Raw genomic sequence first — 23,247 nt, forward strand, 5'->3', positions numbered from 1 at the left:
CATATCCCCTCTCCTACTGACATCCAAGCACCTTTGCAGTGTAAAAAGCCTCCATTATAAGCATCTGCTGCTGCAATGCTACTACAGTTCACCAGATTTGTTGCACCTCACTGCTCAGCTAATACCATCAATAAATGTTTTAGTTTTAATGAACTGGGAAATTTCAAGGATTTTATTAATAAAAACAGTACAAGATTCCCGTATGAGGTAATAGGCCACATCTGACCAAGATTCCTGTATTGGATAACAAGCCTCAGCTATTCTCACCTTGCTCCTCCAGCACTGCTCTCACATTTAACTCTGCAAACTCCATGAGACAATAAAGGCATAAACATTCTCCACTACAGGAAGGGAAAGGGACAGGGAGAGGGCAAGCAAGAGCAAGAGAAAAAGAAAACCCAGGAAAATTGTCCTTTCCTGTCCTAGCCTCATGTTCCATGTACCTAGCTTTGGCTTCCCCTTTAAAAGAAAGTTGTGATTATTATTTTCCCATGGCCCATTAGGAGAGGTGATTGCTTAAGAGTTTCACATTTCTTTCCTAAATGAACACGTGATTGTTCTTTTTAACCACAGGTTTCATGGGAGTTGATAGTGTGTGTGATTTTCCTGGTGTGTCACGGTAAAAACACTGAATTTTCACATGACTACCTGATTAAAATGCTTTTGTGCATCACTCACACCTCTTAATAAATCTATTCAATTAGTTATTGTTGGGTGAACTGGGAGTGAAACACAATGAATACAAAGGTCTCCTCCTGGTCAGAGCACTACAAATCAGTCAGAATAAAGGAAAGAAACTGGGTTTCCGTATCCACCTCTCTTTCCCCTGCTGTGTTGCCTAAACAACAACATACCTTTTAATTTATTATTTCCAAGCAAATTCAATCCATTTATTTGCATTCCAGACATCTGTCATGAGGTTGTAGAGCAAGAAGCATGATTAAACAGAAGTACCACACTCAATAAGTACTGCACTCAATACTTTAAGGTAACCCTCCATTTACTGGACTTCAGTCTCCCAAGTCTTTCACTAAAAATGGTAAATTTTTGTCCATTTTGTTTAAATGCAATTACCGTCCAGAACCAAACAATATCCCAATCTTATTTTGAACAGACCAGATCAACTGCATATTTGTGAGGTATTCTCTAATTTTAAGGTAAAACCAAATGCCCTCTGGTCCTTGGCAAGCATTTATCTCGATAGCCACGTCTCCTAAATTGCCCCACAGCTCAAGTTATGAGCTTCCACGGTGTGCAAGAAAAATGTATGCAAATACATTTCTGTACTGACAAACAGAACCAGAAAAGTTTAAGTAAAAGCCAATGGTTAATTCATTCTTTCATATGAGTCTCAGCAAGTCAGAGTATTTACTCCATTGTTGACATATGCCCAAATATTCCTTTTGTACGTTGGAATGCTACAAGATTACTCATGGGCGGGAATGTATGTATTGGTATATATTTTTAATGGATTCAAACAAGTTTTAAGTATACAAAATAGATGGAAATATTAATTCCTGGGAACCTTTGGTTCTGTACTTTTTCTTTAAATTTCTTTTTATTTTATATGTAGAGAATACAGACAAATTATGTATTTACAAATGTAGCGTGTCCTCATGGGAAAAATCAGGTTGTCACACAGCACCTCTCTCACAATCCTAATATGAAAGCATTGCAGCAAGAATTTTATATCCATTTATAGGTCTGGTTTCAATTTTCTGAAAGGATAACAGATTCATTTTCAAAACCAGGGTAATGTACTCACACAAACAGTGCAAAACAGTGTGCAGACTTGCATCTGATGTTATGCTGCAGGAAGCTGGTGTGTAGGGAGACAGGCAGCAGGTATAGGAGGCTCCAATATCAGGAGGCAAAAAAAAAAAAAAACTCATTTCATGTACTGAAATTTTTATTAAAATATCTTTGGACCACTTAAAAGAAAGTATAATTTATTGTTTACCAGATGAACAAACTAAAGCCAGCTGTTTCACACAGCAACTTGAAATTTGCTCCTTGATGAAGCTTTACAGGCCAAATAATTTCAAATATCCTGTCACACAGCATAACTGGTTTCATATGGTTACAGAACACACCATACATCCAAATAATTTCAGTCACAAGTGACATTCTTACCACCTTGTTCTCCCAAATCCCATCTGCTCTCAGTGTCATTTCTGTCCTGTCACAGAAAGATGCTGAAATGGACACTTTCTTTCTATGCCCATCTGCCCAAGATTGTTACTCTCCCTCTAAGACCTGCTGGTCAGAAGCAGAACCTGAGGGTCTTGCTCCAGATTCATGGAGGCAGAAGATGCCAGGATCCCTTTAAAATGAAACAACACTCAGACAGGCCTCTTTCGTTCCTGCTAGCTACTGAGAAGCTGAGGCAGTGCAAGGCAGGAGCTCCCCTTTGTTTTGGTCTCTGGGCCAAGGAGGACTTTCTCTACAGACCTTTTTTCCTTGCTTTTTCATTGCTGCCACCCAGGGTGGCCAGCCATGGCACCACAATGGGAAAAATGGAACAGCCCCTGCTCCATACAGTCACTCCAGCCTCCCAGCAGCGCTCAGTTGCAGTGGGAGTGCGTGGAGCCCGAGCTGCCCCAGGCATCTGCATGTCATCTTCTGCTGAGGAAGAGACCAAGTTCCAGCCACTGACCAGTTCCAGCCGCCACTGTTGATGGAGCTGCTGCAGCTGCCAGGAGAGAGATCCTCTCCAGTGATGTGGAGCAAGCAGATCAGCAGCATTTGACTGGTTTTGGAATCCAGGTTTCTTTTTGTTTTGTCCTTGTTCCTTGTTGGTTGTTGTTTGCAGAAGAGGGACTTTCATAATCACAGAGTTTCAGATGCTGTGGTGTTTTTTTTTCCCTTTGTTCTCTCTCCAACACATGGTCAGGAGAAGGGGCTTCTCCACCAGCTTGCCTTTGTCCGCTGAACCACATGGTCTTCTATGGAGACCAGCATTTCTGGGGAGGGGTTTCTCTGCCATCTTGTCTTCTGTGTTCCCAAGCAGTCCATGGGATTCAGCACCTTTGTATCTAGTGATGATTACTGTTATCCTGCCTGTTGCTGTTTCATTTTTTTAGTAAACTTTTATTTTTCCACTTATATGTTCTTGCTTTCATCTCTGCTAATCGGTGAAAGGGAAGCAGTTAAAACTAAAAGGGACAGTAACTCATTTCAGAGTGTCTGCCCTGGAAACTGTCTTAAACCAAGACACACACAGCTATAGTGTTCCTTGGCTTAAATTCCCTGTTTACAACTTTCCCCCTACTTGAAGAATACTAAATTAATGCTTTTCCACAGCTTAAAGATTAAATACAGTTTTTAAACAAGCTGTCTGAGATCCCAAATAATTATGAACACGTAAGTAGTTAACTGGAACAAATATACTTTAAAAAAAACCCCAAAACACCATCAAACCACTGAGCCCATCAGTGTCAAAACCAAAGTGCACAATCTGCAACGGTTTAGGCTTCTTTTGCATTAGTTGATACCATCAACTAGAATCAAAATCTTTATACCTTGCTGTTACAATCAATTCAAATGAATTTGATGTTTCTTAAATTGCATTCACTAAAGACAGGATCATGACTACATGAATTTAGCAAATGCAGCCTCATTTACTGCAAGGCTCTTCAAGAGCTAATCTTGCAAATCACAAATGCAAAGGCTTTGCAAACTTTTGTTAAGCTGTGAGACAGAAAGTCTCTGTTTCACAGCAATGAAGTGTCTCTCTTTTGAATGTCAATAATAACAGGTAAAAACCACAATTGTCAACTAAGGCTATTCAATATAGAGGAAATACATTTTTGTAATGGAGGGCATTTTAAAATTGACTGAAAATTTGTAAGCTGAATATATACAGGTATCATTTGCTACTCATTTGTGAACTCAAATAGCTTTTACATACGTGGTTAAATTCTCTTTTAAAATTAAGACATGCCATACAGTTCCAACTAACTGCAGACTTAGCTCATGCTAATTCTACACATTATTTCTCTAGTTGGACTATAACAAAGTAAAAGACTCAGACACCATGCTTCAATTCCCATGAAAGCCCTCAATGTTATCCAGGTCTCTAGACGAGCAAGCATAAAAAACTACAATCCCTAATCATCATTTTCCTCATCATCAAATGAGAGAAGACTGCTGTTTTTTACTTGCTTAGCTGTACTCTGAGAAGTAGTTGCTTCCCTCTTAGTTTTCTTTGCTTCTTTCATCTTCTTACTTGAACTTACATTGAAGTCCAAACACTTCTCTGATGAACGTTTGGCTGGTTTCCTGAACATAATTTTTCCATCAGCAGGTTCTGGTTCATCATCTGTAATAAAGAGAGCAAAGTCAGAGCTCATCTGCATATGTTCACGAACACATACAGACCTTGAATCAAAATCAGTAAGGCCTGTGAGAGAATACAACCATCATGAAAATGTACTTTTTGGCAATAAACTCTGTATCAATGAATGTCCTTCATCTACACACAACTGCTCCATGTCAGCCAGCCCTTGAAGACAATCCTCCAGCAGTTCCCATTGGAAATGGGGTCTCACTAACCAGAGCTCTAACTTAGAAGAGATTGTGAGCAGTAGAGCTTTTCCCTCACATTCCATTCACATCCACTTACCAAAATGGAGAGGACAACTTCATAGGATCCTCTTACTCTGCTTCAGTATTTGTAAAACACGTGACAACAAATGCACTTATTTCAGAATTATGGCATCTCTTTAAATAACAAAATGGCACATACACAAGAAAAACTTTTTTTTCCCCTAATATATTCTGTCCTGCTGAGACAGCTGAAAAGATCACGTGGTAATAAACATCCCCTTTATTATTGTAATGGATGAAAGTTTCAGGGTTTCTTTGTATCTGCAAAATCACCCAACTATTCCAACTGACTAATTTTGCTCTAGTGCATGCAGAGGAGCAGAAAACAATCTTGAAATTAGAAGCCCCTTCCATGATTATCAGGCAGAGTGGGAAAGCTACTGCATAAGTAACAGCATCAGGGCAGTATTTCTGGAAGATAAAGTGTAATGTAAAGTCGTGAATCAGACACAAAGGTTCACGCTGCAGTAGTTTGCAATTTTTATAATGTATATGTGACAGAATGTTAAGGAGCCATAGGTTCTGTGCAAGATATTTTTCCTAAATTACTTTTGTGAAATTCATTACTCAACGGAAATGTGTTTGACAAGATTATGTGCTATTTAATTAAAACCAATAAATAACTTTTCTCTTTAGCACAAATTCTTTCCTCAGTATATCAGCACTATGGCAGAAGACTTAACATTTCAGTGTTATCTACACAGCACTGACTGAAACTCTCTTCGGTGCATTCTCAAAACAATGCAACTAATACATCTGGTATCTTAAGGGTTGTGTGGTACAAATGAAGACATCAACTTCAGCGGGAAATTTCACTAAGAATGCCTTAAGTTTCAGAGACCCTCTTAAAGAGGAAACCTAGCTTGAAAAACTAGGCACCAATTCTGCCAATGGCTTCTACGGAATGCGTATTTCCAAAAGGTGCACATGGTGATGAGCTGGAGCACAAGTCCTGAGGGACATGGGGTTGTCCAGCCTGGAGAAAAGGAGCTCTGGGGAGACCTCATCTCTCTCTGCAACTACCTAAAAGGAGATTGTAGTGAGGTAGGCATCAGTCTCTTCTCCCAAGAAACAAGCAATAGGACAAGAAATGGACACATGGGGAAGTTCAGAGTGCATACCAAGAAAAATTTCATCACTGTGAGAGTGGTCAAGCACTAGAACAAGTTGTCCAGGCAAGTAGTGGAAACACCATCCCTTGCAGTGTTCAGAGAACACAAGGCACTTGGGGACACAGTTTAGTGGCAACAAAGCAGTGCAAGCTTAATAAGTGGGGCTCCATGGATCATAGAGGTCTTTTCCAAACCAAACATTTCCTTGATTCTATGATTCTACAGTAGTTTATGAGAAAATGCTAAAATGCAGAAAATAACTGACCAGGTTTGGGAAAAAAATACTTCCTTCTTGGCACATTAGAAAAGCATTACAGTTACAAGGAATTAGCAGCAATAATAAACTGTAGATATGAAAAGCATAGTTCTCAATGGATCCATTGTGAACTCTGCACAGAGAGCTTAAGTGTTTAGATGCTGTACATGTGATACAGAAGTTTAGGAAGTGCCTACAGTAAATTTTGGGAGGGAAATAGAACTGCTGAAAGCATATCACACCTAATGAATCAGAATACACTATGCATCCTTTTTCTCAGAAACTAGGCCTCCATTTTTGGGGTAAGAAGTTTTATAGCAAATGATTCCCCTTACTAATTGCTGCATAACTACAATGTTTATTTGGATATATAGAGATCTTTCAATTTAAACAAGATCTGAGGCACAATCTAAGCCAAATTCTGAAAAAAAAATCTATCTATAAGGAGAACTTTCTTTATGTACAGACACAACTGCCTATGTGCTGTATACAATACCCATACTGCTGTGGAAATGACACAACCAGCTATGGATAAGCACAAGGAGCAAAAAAAAATCAATTGGATACTCTTTAACAAACGGATTACTGCATTCTCTTAGAGTGGTAAATTTAAAACCTAACCCCTGAAAATATAGTTAAAAGCATATCAATAAAAGAAAACAAACAGCTATGTAGCTGTAATCCATGGAAAAAAAGAGGACAGAAATTTTAATTTTACTCACAATTGGCCTGCTACCACATTGTGAACTGCACAAAACAATTTCATTTTGCAAACCAGATGGAGAAACTGATAAGTATCTTTGCAATATGAATTTAAACATGTAATAAGCTAAGGGCACAAACAACAAAGCTCAAAAATTTCACCAAAATGGCAACTGGTTCAGCTCTGACCTCCAGGGCTACAATACTATTCACAGGTCATTCTGTATCAAAGGAAATTATTTTAGCTCTTGGCCTGGTTAAACACTGTCAAAATTTCATGATATGCTCAAGGACATTCCTTTCAGCAGGAAGCCCAGGCCAGCTTCAGAGTGTGTGTTGGCAGTGCTTGACAAAGAATGAAGCAGATAAGGAAACACAGTAGGCTTAGCCTGCTGTGGGAGAGTGAGGACAGACTAGGCTTTTTGAAAAAATTTGATGAGGCAGTTCAAGGAATTTGTGTTGATGTGTTAAGATTGTCTTTTTCAGCTGGTAAAATGACTTCACTTTATCCTGTGTAATTTCACCAGGTTCTTATGTGTCAGCTATCTTTTTTGCTTGCATCAAAGACCTACAAAAAACTGACTTGTATTAAGCAATGCAAAAGAAATTACTAAAGAAACAATCTCAGTGTTGGTAGTTTTTAAAACAGAGTCCTAATAAAAGACTCTGTTAGTATTATGAAAGTGGGATTTCTGGTAAGCACATTGAAAGACACGAAGTAAAATACATAAAAGCATTACAGGAGAAATAATAAAATCCACTTCTCAAAAATGAGTCAAAAACTACACTAGCAGTTCAAAATCCCACTGTTCTTAGTCATTGCTGCTTTTTACCTGGATCACAAACCACTGGTTGACCAACATGAGCACAGTCAGATGTTGAGCTGAAAGCTTACTTCACAAGTGACATTAATTTAAGAAACTACAAAATCAGAAATTTCTTCTTTTCTTTTAATTTCAAGGTATATATTAAAATAAAAGTAGAAATGAGAGCCTAAAAATGAAATACTGCTCTTCAGTTTAGAGGGTTTTCTTATTTAGTAGTCATTTGTGTAGTTATCAGCACCACTTTTCAGCAGTTTCTGTCCACATATGTCAATGAGGCAACAACAGCAAACACAAGTGCCACTAAACTGTCAGGAGCAACAGGAGGAACAGTGGAACCCATACACGTCTGTTCAAAGATAGGAGGTTAGGAAAAGAATTACAATAACCTGCCAAATTTCCTAATGGTTTCTAAGGTTAGCAGTTCAGGTCAGCCATTTGAGATGCTCCTTCCAATGTTTTCTGGCCATCCACTCTCTATCCATGCCTTTGGAAGCATTTACTCCAGGAATTCAGCACACTGGTGGTTTGAAGATAAGAAGGTCACTCTTGCTCCATAGTAAATTTCAATTGTTTATGAGAACACTTGGGAAAATTTTCCTTACTTAAATACTGCAAAGTTAGCTTTGATTTTATATACTAATTCACATATATGTAAAATATTTCAAATTTCAGAGAGCAGCATTACCTCTGTGAGATGTATCTGATATATCAGCTGCTTAAATCAGAACAGCCTGTGCTTATTCAGGAAGGGCTCCAATAGCCAAGACAGCAAGGACTGTATTCTCCTTGCCTCTTTGCTCTACTGTCCCTCCCCAGAACCCAGCATATAGAATGAAATAAGAAAACCATTACAAGGCTTTGAACAAAAAAGGATACCTTTTGCCAAATTTGGTCATCTGCATATGTCAAAGTGTCCCAGAGGCCATATGAAGTAGAAAAGCAGTAGGAAAAAAATCAATTTTATAGACTGTAACGAATGCTGAGATAAACTATCTTGCAGTAATTCACGTCTTTTCTTTTGTGCAAATTTAATTTTTCATAAGACCATTTTTCTTTGTCTCTGAACCAACAGGGATAATTTTTAAAATGATGCATAAAACATTAAGCTAAATCACTGCTGATAAACAAACTACTTCTTTTTAAAAAGCCTCTGAGTCTCTGCTCCATGGAGAAAAATACTTCAATATAGAAGGGTGTTTTCTCATATAAGAAAGGTTTGGTCCTAAATAAAAAAGATCCCTGTGACTCTACTTGCAAAAGCCAACAGAAAAGCTAGGATTTGTTCTGCCTTAGGAAGAAACTAAGTGCAGCTAGGACATTAATCAGCTGGTTTAACCAAATTAATGCAAAAATTAATGCAAAAATGTTACTCATCTATAAAAGAAAATGCAAGTCATAGGAACATCTGATATCTAAAATTAAAAATAAACAAAACCAAAACGAACAAAAGCTGTAGCCATGCCGAAATGATTATACAAGAAAACAAAGGAGAAAGTACGTAAATGAGATATGGAAAATTCTGGGGTAATATCACAATCCTAAATCTGAAGACAAGGTCCTTCAAATGAAGACAATCACTACAACATAAGAGAAAACATGGAAGAACCTCAAAACTGAGTACTTCTCGAGTTTTGAAAAACTGTATCCACAACAGATAGTTAGTAGCACATTTCTTAGGATCTATCAAAGTGCCTCAGCATTGACGCATGCTGGAAAGGAAGATTATCAGTTGGGAAATTTACTTTCTTATTACCTTTTTAGCTTCATGTAATTTCACTAATGATCTGATTTCGGACTATATAAGGTCGAGTAGCTATTAAATTAATTTGAATTTCACTGTGGGATTAAAATCAAGGCAACATAAAATGCAACCAAGTCATGCAGCACCAAATTTTCTTTATAATTCCCATTTTCAGAATTAACAGCCAAAAAATAAAAATAAATTCTCATGTTACTCAATACTCTCTTTATTAGACTGGAAGTAAACAGCTGTCTAAACACCTGCCTCAGACTAGAAATCAAAATTTAAACCTAGAGGTCAGACTGACAGTGCAAAAATGGTCCAAAACGCAAAAAAGCCTTCAGCAAGTAATAGCATAGTCAGACTCACCTCCCTTCCTTGGAAATTTCACACTGGGTTCTCTCCATAGCAGAGGAACACACTAGTGCTTACCCTGTTTATTCCCATAAGCCATAAAAAGGAAAAGAGCATGAAGACCTCATATTAACTGCAAAGGCAGATGAATGAACAGTAACACAATAATGCAGAACAGAGGGCAGCAGTCCCCAACACTCCTGCTACCTACTTCTGTGGATTTTTTCCTCCAAATGCAAGCTATTACTGAAGGACTGAAGGGGTAATAGGCAGAGGTGACAAAGTCCTACAGGGACTCAATACTGCCATCCTCACTACATACAATTATGTCTTGGGAATGTCTTTTTCCACCAAGTAAGTTCAGTCACTCTATTCAAATACACTTCCATTTCACACTGTGTATTCAGCTTGGTAGCTCTTTTGGACTTTTTTCACAGCATGGACTCCACCTCAATAGATTCTCATGGACAACTACTTCTTTTTGCCTGGCCTTACAAAATCATTTTTCCTCCTACTGTGATCACTCAAAGTTCAAGTTGCTTGTATGAAAAGGAAGCCAATGCTCAGAAAGAACCATGGTATTTCTTTCCAATGAGTTGAAACGTCTCCCAATACTAGGAGGGTGAAACAAATTTTGTGATGACTTTAGAAACTGTGACACCAAGCATCTCTATGCATTACACTTCAATAACAAGACACCAGGAAGTAAGCCCAAAGCTGAGCATATACCCTCAGAGGAGTTGAAGTCACATCCCTGCTTAGACCTAACAAATACATATCTACCTGCAGAAAATAGGATGTGGTTTATTTAGTTTCAAGCTAACCTATGCTATTAAAAATTAAGATTTCTCATCAATCTGCTTTTCAAAAAATATAAGATTCTCAACATATTTCTCCCACTTCTGCTACTGACTTATCCATTTATACCATTTGAATTTCAACACATACATCTGCACAGAGACAGCATGAACCTGAATTTTCAAATCCATATGGCAGACAAAGAGACAAGCTAAAGACGCCACATTGACAGCCATGTGCTAGGCCTCACAGTGCGCTCTAAATTCAATTGGCAGCTTTTGTAAATAGCCGTAATGGCTACCCACAGAAGATGTCCAGTTTCTATGATTCACCTTTCTATTTTATACTTGTGCGGTTCCAACTCCTATATTCTTAATTGTAAAGACATTTCCACTAGAGACAACAGTAGCTATATTCAATTTGTCAGGTCTTCTGTCAGCAAAAGATAAAACTCCATTTCATCACACCCTGTGTGATGATTGAAGCTTCTGGACGCTCAAAGCACCTATGTCAACCATACCTGAATGATGAATACTGAGAGAAATTCTTAACATAACTTATCCATCAGCTGTAGTTTCTCATCCTTATTGTAAAACTACAGCAGCTCCTCCCACACCACTTCCATCTTTCCATTCTGTGTAATTCTTTGTGGCAGTGTCCTAGGGTGACTTTATGATGTTTGTATCCCCAGTCCTCTGCTCTGTTTATGCTGGGTATTATAATCTGTACCTTCAAAACTGGTTCTGAGACCGAAGGCAAGGAGAAGAAGAAGAAAAAGGAGTTTGTTATCAGAAATCACACTCCTCTTCCACCTGCTGCCCTAGATTGCTTTGTCTGGGCACAGATGGAGCAGAGCAGAGCCCTCCTTTGCTTTTTAGTTAGTTTAGCTAGCAGAGGCAGGGAAGTTTTCCCTGAACTGTCTTTTCTTTCCCTTTCCTTGGAACCGTTTGAACCTGCTCCGGACTGGGACCTGGGGAGCACCGAGAGCTCGCATTTTGTGGCCAACCGGAGCCTCCTCTGGGCAGCAGCCTTTCCCAGCACCAGAGGCATCGATAACAGAGTGACCACCCCAGGAGAGACATTCTGGATTGCCATCTCCTCAGAGCAACGAATGAGTTTTGTCATCCGGTATTGTTCATTTTTTGTGCTGGGGAGTGCTTTGCCTGTTTAAATAGTTTTTTTTCCCACTTCTCTCCAAGGAAATTTTTCCCGAACCAGTTGCAGAGAGGGGCCACGTGAGTTCACTTTCCGGGGGGGGGGGGGGCCCTTTTGGGGGTTTTCTCCCAAATTTGCCCTAAACCAGAACACAGAGAAACATTTTTTTTATTGGACCTTGCTGGTTTTTGGCACTACTGTATCATCTGTTTATCTTGCTTAATATATCTGCAAGTCACAACACATACTGGGGCTGATTTTAAGCAAGTAATCACATGGACAAGTCAGGTAAGTGAACATGTTCCCAAGCCACACGTCTGCAATTCTTTCCACCAAAGCACAGACCTGAATCCCTCTGCCCTGACACTCTCTTTCATGAACTCGTACAATTACCTTTTAAACATCCACTCCACTGTCAAATTCAGCTGAACTAGTCAATGAGTTAAAAAATGATCACAGGTGATGTCAAAAGACTGTGCACTGGAATAACACAACAAAAAAATTCATTTACAAAAAAAATTAATTTAAGGGCACATTTAGAGGGAGGATGGTGCACAATCAAGAAGCACAGAACTACATCATTATAAAAAGCCAGACAGCCTGAATATGCACTTTACAACTTGAGATTAGGAACCAGAAATGCAAATTATTTAGGTGAAAAATTCAGAACTAATCAAAGGTAGTATTAAGCATTAGAAAGCTGAGCAAGTATCAGACCCGCTTTTGTGGATTATCTCTTTGACTACACAAAGCAAGAAATTAGTAGTTTGAAATTCACCTGATTCTTTTGACTTTAAAGCCTCTTTGATTTGCTGTTTAATTTTCATTGCTTCTTCCGCAGTCAAGTCCCCTTTTTTCAGTGTCACCACTTGAGGCTGCTCATCTTCCTTGTCACTGCCATTGTCGCTGTCATCATCAGCAAGTGGAAGCTGCTCTCTCTGGACAAGAGAGAAATAAAAGCCATTCTGATCATCACTCCAGTTGTGGGCCAGTACCCCTTGGTTTCACTTTTGCAGAAGGGTTATTGAGGAGACTTGGCATAGCTGCCAGTGCCAGGCCCTCCCAACACACATTGTCCAAAGGACACTCCAATTCTATCATTGAGACGTGGCTTCCCATTGAAAACATTAGCATGGGAGGATGGGCTTATTCAATTAGAAACCAGAAGGAACTTGGAAAGCACAAAATTAATTCCTTTTCTTCGCCATCTTGACTGTGCAGCACTATCTGCTATGCAACACTAAGAAAAGCTTTAAATGCAAGGGTCCAAACTTGAGCCTTCTATGCTGTACTCAAAGCAGCACAAAGGGAAATGTGGGTCCATGGTGGCTAGGTTATTAAACCTGACTAAACAAACCACTGTAAGCAGCACTGACACAAGATCATACTCCTGCTTCTGCTCTCTCAAACTTGTGCACTGGGACAGAAGAATCAAGTCGGGTAATTTTTTATTTTTTTAAAATAAACCTTCTGGCATGGAAACCTCAGTGCAGCAACCTGAAGTTTGGCAATATTAAAGGACCTCAAAACTTTATATTGTAAGGAAAAGTATAAACAGTATTACTGTAATCTACTGAGTATGCATCTATATAAATATAAAACAGTAAGTTCATTTCTTAAGGTATCCTGTAAAATCCTGTTTAGAGGGAAACACATGCAAAACCACATTGGAAGCAGAAAAAAACTGTGCCTCAGGAAAGGCTGCCTTTTAACCTTTCCAGCCATCACAACACAGTCCATGACACAGACCTACAGCAAGATGTTTTAGGTTGGGAGGGACCTTAAAGGTCATCCAGCTCCAACCCCCTCGCCGTGGACAAGGGCACCTCCCACTAGGCCAGGCTGCTCAGAGTCCCATCCAACCTGGCCTTGAACAATTCCATGGGGCATCCCCCATGTCCTTAGGCAACCTGTCCACCACCCTCAAACTCAAGAATCTTTTTCCATATACCGAACCTAAATTTCTCCTCCACCAGTTCGAACTCATGTTAACTCCTTTACAATAATTTGTTTCACCCTACTTTTAGAACATTTTTTTCCACACCGCCCCCCGCTTTTTACAGCCCAGGTCAAGCTCGGACATCACCGCTGTTCCCCGGTGCCCCCAGAGAGGCTCAAGCGGCTGCTCCGCAAGGCCCACTACCCGAGAAGGCAGCGGGCGGGGATGGGCGGGCATCAAGGCTCGGGAAGCGGGCGCTGCCCCCTCCCACCCGCGGGCCAGGGCGTTACCTTGGTGTCCACCGTGGGGCCCTCCCGATACCCGACCCGCTGCTTGAAGCGGCTGAGGAAGGCGGGCTCGGCCGGCCGCACGTAGGAGACCTGGTTCCTCTTGCTCATGGCTTCCGGGAGGGCGGCGGCGCTGCCGCGCGCTCCGTTCCGGAGCTCCCAGCCAATGGCGGGGCCCGCGCGCGCCGGGCGAAATGGCGGCGCCGGCGCTGGCCTCGGGCAGGGGGCGGGGCCGCGCCGCTGAGCGCCAAATTCGAAGGTGCCGCCATTTTGGGGTGGCGGGCGGGCGGGCGTCGCTGGGGTTGGAGTGATCATGGCTCCCGGCGAGAGAGGTGAGTGGGAACGGCCGGGAAGGGGCTTGGGGATGTACCCTCCGTTCGGGGAGCAGGCGGGGGACCGGGGGACTGAGGGACGGCTCTGCCCGGGAGAGCCGCGCTGTCCCGTGCCCTGGAGAGGCATCACCCGCGTGGGAGAGCCAGTGGGGCCGGGCGCGGAGGGGCTCGGTGCCCCGGGGGATGGATGCTCCAGGGGGTTCCATCCTGCCGTGCCCGCGGGCAGAGCGCTGCCCCGGTGGTGTCGGGGTACCTGGAAGTCGGCCCTTTCCCAGAATTACAGAATTAGCTGGGTCCGAAGGGACTCAGGATCGTCGAGTCCAACTCCTGGCCCTGCACAGCACCATCCCCAACAATCACACCATGTGCCCGAGAGCATTGTCCAAACGCTTCTTGTGCTCTGTCAGGCTCGGTGCTGTGCCCACTTCCCTGGGGTGCCTGTTCCAGTGCCCAGCCACCCCCTGGGGAAGAGCCTTTTTCTAATATCCAGCCCAAACCTCCCTTGACACAATTTCAGGCTATTCCCAGGGTTGTGCAAGTACATATCGGTCTGATTTCCTTGATAACTTGTGCAATTGAAGAATAAATTACTTAATTAGAAGCTAAAATATTTCTCAGATGTTGAGTAATTCAAAACGGCACATAAAAAGCTCATGCAGCAGCAGGATATTTAGGTAGTATGAACGTCAAAGAGAAGGTAAGCATCTTTGCACATCATTGTTCATTCTGCTATTAAAGGTGATCCTCTTGCAAAAAAACCTGTGTGCTTATAGAGATTTCATAAATACTTTGTTATTGGAATATTTTGAGGCATTGTCTTTCATTGTTATTTTGCTTATTTTCTAAACACAGTTTTGTTCGTTTTGTTAGTTAATGTTTTGACTATATTATGTACTTTGATGTCAGATTAAGTAAAAAATAAGTCACTTTATCTACCTATGGGGTAATATGTGCTGTCTCCTTGAAATTGAAGCTGTGCAGAATGAGCCTCGCTCACAGAATCAGTGAGGTTGGAAAAGACCTCTGAGATCATGGAGTCCAACCTATGACTGACCAACACCTTGTCAGCCAGGCCATGGCACTAAGTGCCACTCAAGACACCTCCAGGCATGGTGACTCCAGTACCTCCCTGGCCAGCCCATTCCAAAGTCTAATCAGCCTTTCAGTGAACACATTCCTCCTGATGTCCAACCTGAACCTCCTCTGGCACAGCTTGAGGCTGTGTCCTTTGTCGTGTCACCTGGGAGAAGAGTCTGACCCCAACCCCCTTCCAGGCAGTTGTAGCGTGTAGATGAAGGTCTCCCAGAGCCTCCTTCTTGCCAGACTAAACAAATGACACATTGATAAGTGTGCACACGTTCACATTAAAGGACTGGAGCTTTCTCTTCCTCTGCAACAAACTGAAATCTTTCTGCTAAAGGAAGATAATTACCAAATATTTTCATGCAGTTTTGTTCATGCACAAAACACGTATTTATAAGGCTCTCTATTTATTTCCCTCTGTACGGCTTACAGTATTTTTTATTTAAGTCAGGAGTTTTGAGCGGTAATTTTGTTTAAATTTTTGTGTCTTTCTTTTATAGGAGATCTGGGTGACTCTTCAATATCTTTGCTGAACTCATCCAGGTAAAATAATATTGGCCAGCTCCCATATATTATTAATCATATTGCACAGAAACAAAACCTAGCATAACTTTGTGAGATAAAGTTTTTTCTTTCAATCTTTACCTGCCTAAGATTGCTGCCTTTCTCTCCTAATAACCTTAGAGGCTTAAAAAAAAAAAAGTATTCATAATGAAACTGTTACGCCGACATGTTGGGTTCCTCTTGGAATGCTGCCATGCAATAAATTTTCATTTTTCCGCTAATTCTGCAGCTGGACTCTATAGAGTTTATATGAAGAAATATCCCACTAGGAACTTCAGTCTTGTGAGGAAGCCCTAAAAGAAAAACCAAAAAGCCCTCCTCCAAGTGTAAACCGTGCCACGACTCAGAATAATGAAAGCACGTTTGGCAAATTAATTTGGTGTGTCTTAGGGAAAATGTTATACTGGATTTTTCTCAGTTGCTGCTTATGTTCTCAGCCCTTTCCTCTCCACTACCCAACTGCACACTTCATTTATGAAGACCCTTCCCCAGTTTTAAAACTGTTCTTTCTTGTTACCAAAAGTAAAAAAAGTAGCAGTTACAACACCCTCCTGCTAAAACTTGGAAAAGAAGCGTGAAGTAAAGTAAATCCAAGTTTGCCACCACTTCATGTAAGAATCTAATTCTTTAATATTTTATGGGTGTATTGGTATTTATGGCAGAACTCTTCAGAGCCTTAATGTAAGTCATGCGCAGTTACTTATCGAAGCTGATAAATGTGATGAAATTGGTTAGGGATGTTTTAGATGCAGGAACTTGCTATGTTTATTTGATTCTTTGATCAATAATTGATTCTTTTTCCCCTTCTTGTGAGCACCAAAGAAAAATGCTAACAACTTTTTTGCTGGACGGTAGCATTATCTGATCCATTGGTCCATTAAAGCTTCCAGGAATAAGAAGGGTATCTCATGTTCACTGTGCAATGTGTTCTTTTAGAGCTAAAGCTAGGTGCCACAGCAGTGAGTTACATGTAACTGCATGTTCTTTGTTTTTCAAATCTGCCACTTTTTTACCTCTTGATTTCGTCTACAAGTAGTATGATTTTCGGACAGACCTTTGTAAGACTTCATATGCTTCATCTGATTGTTACAATTTAATTTTATCAGACAGCCAATCAATTTGGCAGCAATCTAATGCATAAACTTTTATTTAGTGTTGAAGGTGATGCTATCAAAGTTTTTGTACGGGTGCGTCCCCCTTCAGAGAGCGCTGCATTAACTGATGGAGAACATGGCCTGTGTTTATCTGTGCTTTCATCAAATACCATCCGCCTGCACTCAAAGCCTGAGCCTAAGATCTTCACTTTTGATTGCGTTGCAAATATGCAAACAACACAGGTAATCATTTCCAGAATCTCATAAGTACTGCTATTTTCACCCAAGTTTTGGCAACTACTGTGCAAAGCATTTCTAAAGATGTAGTGCATTAGGTCTAATTTTTTGCAGTGGTCAGATTGGAAATACATTCTTATAGTACAGAATGCTGCACTAGATTTTGCTCTCTAACAGTTTTGATGTGACTTTTTTTTTTAGCTGTTAATTTCTGTAATTGGAGTTTGAATAAAAATTGAAGATTTTATTTGTAAACATTATGGTAACGCCATAGAAAATAAATCTGCCTCTTGCGACAAATGTATAAAAATAACTGGCAGTCAGTAGCTGATATTAAGATGTGATTTCACAGAATCACAGAATATGTTGAGTTGGAAGGGACTCATCAAGTTCAGCTCCTGGCCCTGCACATTTGTATTTAAGGAACTTCAGAATTTATATTCTATTTACTTATTTCCTTCTTCTACTTTTGCCTTTTAAATGCTCACCTGGGACAAGTAATACTGGAAAGAAAGTCCTTCAATTTAATTTCTATAATATGGTGATTGACATTCTGAACATAATTTTAATTCTTCTAGGACTCCCAATTCCATTTGAATTCTGTTAAAAAAACAAAACAAAACCTCCCAAAAACCTCACCTGCTCCAGGCTATTATTTGTAGCTAGGCTGTTCTTGCAGATCTAAGAGAAAAATGTGAAGACAGATGAGACTAAGTTGTGCAGTGGCAAATGTTGAAAGCTAGATTTTATAAGTGTCACAAGCACCTGGCCTACTGATGGTATAAACGGCATAATATAATCAAAACCACTGGATCAAAATTATTATTATGATTTGGAAGCTGTTACTATGATGCTGAATTTTATTATGTCTCTTTGAGTTTATCAAGGAATACAATTTTTTCAGAGAGAGTGATTTATATCACAAAGACTTAGGATGTATCATTTTGCTGTGAGAATTCCAGGGCTCATGGTACATGTCTAACCTTAAGAAATGCATCTATTATATTCTATAAAGTTATGGCATAGGAAACACTGATACAGCAGATACTTAAACAGGTAGTGCCAAGTGCTTTCTCTTTCCCTTATCCCCAGGAGTCTGTGTTCTCAAGTGTGGCTAAAAACATTGTTGAATCTTGTATGAATGGCTACAATGGAACCATCTTTGCATAGTAAGTGATTTCGTAGCAATTACAGTCATTTCATAGCAATGGTGACATTTAAGGAGATCGTGCTCATAAGCAGTTGGGGTTTCAAGAGCCAAGAGCCTGCCTGATGTACAGTTAACTTTAAAAGTGCTTCCTTACTGCAGCACAGCATAAGCAATGTTCTTGCAGTATTGGCTGGTACTCCTTGCCCCTCTTTTGGAGGAATCTGTATGTAGGTGTTATGCTTTTAACTTAAGGCTAATAGTGCTGATGTAAACTCATTTCAATCTTACTATTCTTTACTTAAAAAGTGGGAGCTTCATTGCACTGTTAAAGAGAAAGCTAGTGCTTTTTAGTAAAATGGAATGAAAATTGTTTTAACTTGACATTTGGTCAGCTCAACTCTTCAGTGACTCTTGGCTGCCTGTGGGAAAACTCATGAATGATAATTTTTACTTTTAGAATATTTTTAAGGTAGAAATATATCCATGACTAGTAGTATGAATATAGTTATATTAAGTTAATATTTTTTCATTTTGAAAACTGAGGAAGTACTTTGGTTAGAAAATGCTGACTTAATCAAAACCTTACTGGGGGGTTTTTAATGTAGCACAGCTTTTGCAAAACTATGAAGTCCACTTTGTTGCAATATACAAATGTGGAAAAATGAAATTCAATTGCCCTGAAGTTTCTTTAGCATGATTAATAACTACATTAGAAAAAAAAACTAAAAGAAAAAAATACTTTTAAGTACTTTTATATCTAAATATATCCTGAGTGACATAAAACTCTAAAGATTGACCCAAAAATTAGTTTTATGTATATATTTGAAAACCTTCATTTTAATGCTAACTACCCTTTCCGACAGAAATGAGGAAGGAAATGGTGGGTGGTAGGGGAGAAAAAATGGGATTTATCTAATGGGATTTCTTGGTAAAATTTGCTGTTCTGTTTTTATACCTTTTTAGCTGACTGATTTCTCAGCTTGTTTCTCTATCCTTGTCTTCAGTTTAGAAAATTGTTTGCTTGTTTTAAGCTTTGACTTCTCCTTAAAAGATGAAGATGAATAAAAATTCAGAATAAAGTTTAATCTCACTTTTTTTTTTCTTTTTTTTAGTGGCCAGACTGGGTCAGGAAAAACCTTTACTATGATGGGTAAGAGCATGATAGATTAATCTTTCAGTGTTTTCTTAATTTTTTTTTTTGTCTTGAGAAGTATTCCTCATGTCAATCACTACTCTTGAGTACTACTAATTAATTATTTTTTTAATTTAAAAATCTCTTTAGGACCATCTGATTCTGATAATTTCACTCACAGTCTGAGAGGTGTCATTCCACGGAGCTTTGAATACTTATTTTTTCTAATTGAGCGGGAAAAGGAAAAGGTACATTTACTTTATAATTGCTATTGCAGTAATGTCTCACAGTAAACATTAGCTAGGGTTGGTAAACTGTGTGTGCAGCCATTAAGTTACCAAGATTATTGCCTCAAATGTATTAATGAGAAATGCTTGCCTTAAGTCCTCTACCTCTCTAGTACAGTTTCTTCAGACACAAGTGTGCTTGTATTTTGAGTCTAGGAATGCATCTAAGTTTCTGGATGTTGGTTGTCACCAGGGCATCAGGAACGTATAGTGTGCAGAATATATGTGCAATCTAATAGCTTTAGATGCATGTGAAAAGAGACTTGCTGCCATACAATGACAGACTGAATAAAACCAATCTGTTTATAGTGTAAATTACTGTGCTTTTCAGGCTGGCAGTGGAAAGAGTTTTCTCTGCAAATGCTCATTTATTGAAATCTACAATGAACAGATATTTGACTTGCTAGATTCTGCTTCAGCTGGACTCTTTCTCAGAGAACACATCAAGAAGGGAGTCTTTGTTGATGGTGCTGTTGAACAGGTGGTGTCATCTGCTGCTGAAGCATACCAGGTATTTTTTGGCACTTTTTAATGCTGGACTATTCATCTTGAATCTTACATGGGAAATATTCCTCTTGGATTAAAGCACATTTTTTTACTTTTTTTTTTTTCTGTAATGCTTTCTCCCCCCACTATCTCCCTACTTCAAAACACAGTGTAAAAAAAGCTGGTTTTAGTCAATGCTTCCTGACTATCCCATATCTGTAAGAAATCAAAAAGGTTTTAGAGTTTGGAATATCTGAATGGCAATTACAGTAATTTTTCCCCAATGCTTGCCCTACACATCTCTGAAATAGCCACAGAAAATGACATTTCCTGCTAAGTAGGCTCCATGTGTTCCAGAATTGTCAGGTTTATTTCTCCGTGAATGGTACACATACAGATAGTACTTGTGTGACTTCAATTTTTTTAAATTATTATTGTGTGTACTGCTAACATACCCCAGTATGGGGTATGTTATGCTTTCAAACAGCAGTGGCACTTTTGGAGAGAAGAAGTGAATATTTTAACAAGTTCTGCTACTAAGCTTGACTGTAGCTGTATCTTTTTTGCTTTTAAAATACTTACGTTGGAAAACAGTAAAAAAGTCCTTGTCCTTGAGATTTTTAGGAGCTGTTGCATGGAATTTTGCCTACGGCTGCTTATGTCACCTGTATGTGAAGTACAGTCTGACACAGTTGAAATTGTGATGTCTTTTTCATGCTTAGGTATTAACTATGGGCTGGAGAAACCGTCGAGTAGCATCGACCTCCATGAACAGAGAATCCTCCAGATCCCACGCAGTTTTCACTATCACAGTAGAATCCATGGAGAAAAACAACGAGGTTGTTAACATTAGATCTTCCCTGCTCAACCTGGTTGACTTGGCAGGATCTGAGAGACAGAAAGACACCCATACAGAAGGACTGAGGTTAAAGGTTTGTTCTGCAATATCTGTGGCATCTTTCTCCTTTCAGATGCAGTGCCCTGTTCCTTCCACCAAATCCATTCACTCTTGTTCCCTCCTCTTTTTTAGGAAGCAGGCAACATCAATCGATCACTAAGCTGCCTGGCCCAAGTAATCACAGCACTTGTTGATGTGGGCAATGGCAAACAGAGACACATTTGCTACCGGGATTCCAAGCTCACTTTTCTGCTACGGGTAATGTATATCCTCTGGATTTATCTGCTGCCTGGGATGTAGAAAAATATATCTCATTGGGCTTTTTAACTATTAAAAGCTGAACTCCAGTGCATTAAAGTTGTTTCAATACTGGGAAAGTGGAAAAAAGATTGAAAATTATCTTTTTGGCCTAAACAGATTTCTGATCAATCCATTGCTGTTAACTGAAGACAAATCTATTTATTCTCATAAGCCAGTACTACATACATATTTGGAAGTTTTAATTTTTAAAAAAAGCCACTTTTGCATCCTTGTAATTTGGGAAATAACGTGTATCAAAGTGTAACATTTAGAGATGTGTTGAAACATTTGCTGTGATTTCCAGCTTATGTGTGCTTAGGTTTGGTCTGGTGTTAAAGATCAGTTAAATTTAGTCTCCTACCTGACAGCTTATAGGCTCTTTTCATGTGCTTTCAAAATGAGCACAAAACAAAGATCTAAGCAGTCAAAGATTTGTTGGATGTCAGCACTCACCAAAATTCTGTGAAGTGTACGTGAATGGCTGTAGTATATTTTTGTATTATAATATAGGATTTGTATTACAACACAGTATTGTGATCACAGCAAAATTTCTCAGTGTTCCATCCCAGTTCTGTGTAGATTGATGAAACTGAGGAATTATGTTCTTCCAATGCAACCCAAAATACAAAAAAAAATGGAAGAGAATAACAACTTTGTGAGCTGTTACTTTAAGTAGTTATTTTTCTTGAGGTGCAGTAGCAAAGAAGTCCAGAAACATGAGCTTCACTGCTACAGAGCAAGAATGCCATCAAGGCTTGTGGACTATTCTGTAGTAGCAGACTTTTAGTCTTTAGATCTAAATGCTGCCTTCTCTTGAAATTTGAGAGCTACTTGTTTAACAGCCCAGAAATGCTGTGCATGTAAAAGGGAGATGATCCTTTTATATCCTTGGTCAAGAATCTGTTGGTTTGTGATTTTGTTTGATAGTTGCAAGCAGAAGGAAGATAGGTTGGAACAACGAACTGATGATGTTGAAAGTAGCATTACCACTAATATGCTAATTATCAAAATTATTTTTGCAGCTGTTTAGAATTTTTTCCTCTCCCTGCTGTTCAGGTGAATAAAGTATCTCTATTTGGGGCTTCAAAACCCAGACCATATTAAGGCTTTATTTAAGGTCACATCCTTTATACCCACATTTGAAATAAAATTTGAGAAACTTACCTTCTATGTAGATATTTGTTAAACAAAATTATTTCTGCAATTTGTTCAAAATGATACACAGTATCTTTTAGGTGATGGCTTCCTATTGTCACCAAAAACATGCAAATAAAACTTAACTTCCATATTTTTAAATAGGATTCTCTTGGTGGTAATGCAAAAACGTGTATAATTGCAAATGTTCACCCAGGATCCAAATGTTTTGGTGAAACACTGTCCACTCTTAATTTTGCTCAGAGAGCAAAGTTGATTAAAAACAAGGTAAGAAAGTTACTTAATGTCTTTATTGTAGCAACAGACACTTGTCATTTAACAACATGTCTGCAAGCAAGGTAGCTTCCAGTGCTTTGATTAATTTTACTTAATTTTGCTTATTTGAAAACATTAATTTGCTTTGTGGGATTTTTTTAAGACAAACTGGTTTTGAAAAGGGCTTTTTTGCTTTTGGTTAGGAATAAAGGACAACAGCTGGGCACTAAGTAGTGGCTGCTAACAGCACATATTCATTGCTTGCTCCCAGAGCACTTCATTAGAAAAGTAAATCCATACTAAAAATGCAAATTGACAAAGAAATGTTCTGATTCAATGTTGTTTCTGTTCACTTGTTCTATATTAATTCTAGTGCCCAAAATGTCATTTTTCATGAGTGGGTATTTAAATGCATGCTGGCATTTAGCTGAAACTCTCTCTGATGTATACTGCTTTGTTGGTGAAAAAGGTCCAGACAAAATTCTGCAAAATCAT

At 39.3% G+C, this 23,247-nt stretch overlaps 2 protein-coding genes across 2 annotated transcripts in view; one reads left to right on the forward strand and one right to left on the reverse strand.

The window, feature by feature from the left end:
• Window positions 1–1,888: 1,888 nt before the first annotated feature.
• Window positions 1,889–13,936, reverse strand: KIAA1143 (KIAA1143 ortholog). The gene is made up of 3 exons (XM_041466618.1): window positions 13,783–13,936; window positions 12,332–12,491; window positions 1,889–4,321 (listed from the first exon to the last, which is right to left on the reverse strand). Exons 1-3 carry the CDS (start codon window positions 13,888–13,890, stop codon window positions 4,110–4,112), a joined length of 480 nt encoding a protein of 159 aa, XP_041322552.1. The 5' UTR covers window positions 13,891–13,936; the 3' UTR covers window positions 1,889–4,109.
• Window positions 13,937–14,049: 113 nt separating this feature from the next.
• KIF15 (kinesin family member 15) overlaps window positions 14,050–23,247 on the forward strand; it is a 33,062-nt gene continuing 23,864 nt past the window's right edge. Inside the window, exons 1-10 of the mRNA XM_041466442.1 lie at window positions 14,050–14,111; window positions 15,695–15,737; window positions 16,912–17,095; window positions 18,182–18,258; window positions 19,352–19,389; window positions 19,522–19,619; window positions 19,990–20,169; window positions 20,867–21,076; window positions 21,175–21,300; window positions 22,642–22,764. Coding sequence (XP_041322376.1) covers window positions 14,093–14,111; window positions 15,695–15,737; window positions 16,912–17,095; window positions 18,182–18,258; window positions 19,352–19,389; window positions 19,522–19,619; window positions 19,990–20,169; window positions 20,867–21,076; window positions 21,175–21,300; window positions 22,642–22,764 — 1,098 coding nt within the window. The 5' untranslated portion in view covers window positions 14,050–14,092. The remainder of the gene's footprint in view (window positions 14,112–15,694; window positions 15,738–16,911; window positions 17,096–18,181; window positions 18,259–19,351; window positions 19,390–19,521; window positions 19,620–19,989; window positions 20,170–20,866; window positions 21,077–21,174; window positions 21,301–22,641; window positions 22,765–23,247) is intronic.

Source organism: Pyrgilauda ruficollis, unplaced genomic scaffold (genome assembly GCF_017590135.1).
Source record: "Pyrgilauda ruficollis isolate IOZ18807 unplaced genomic scaffold, ASM1759013v1 scaffold2, whole genome shotgun sequence".
Classification (NCBI taxonomy): Eukaryota; Metazoa; Chordata; class Aves; order Passeriformes; family Passeridae; genus Pyrgilauda; species Pyrgilauda ruficollis.

Bases quoted from the DNA above. Each gene is read 5' to 3' on its own strand.
- KIAA1143 (XM_041466618.1), bottom strand. From the start codon at position 13,890: ATGAGCAAGAGGAACCAGGTCTCCTACGTGCGGCCGGCCGAGCCCGCC. The intron at 12,492-13,782 runs GTAACGCCCTGG...TCTCTTGTCCAG, and splicing joins GCCCCACGGTGGACACCAAG to AGAGAGCAGCTTCCACTTGC. The intron at 4,322-12,331 runs GTGAATTTCAAA...TCTTTATTACAG, and splicing joins TTTAAAGTCAAAAGAATCAG to ATGATGAACCAGAACCTGCT.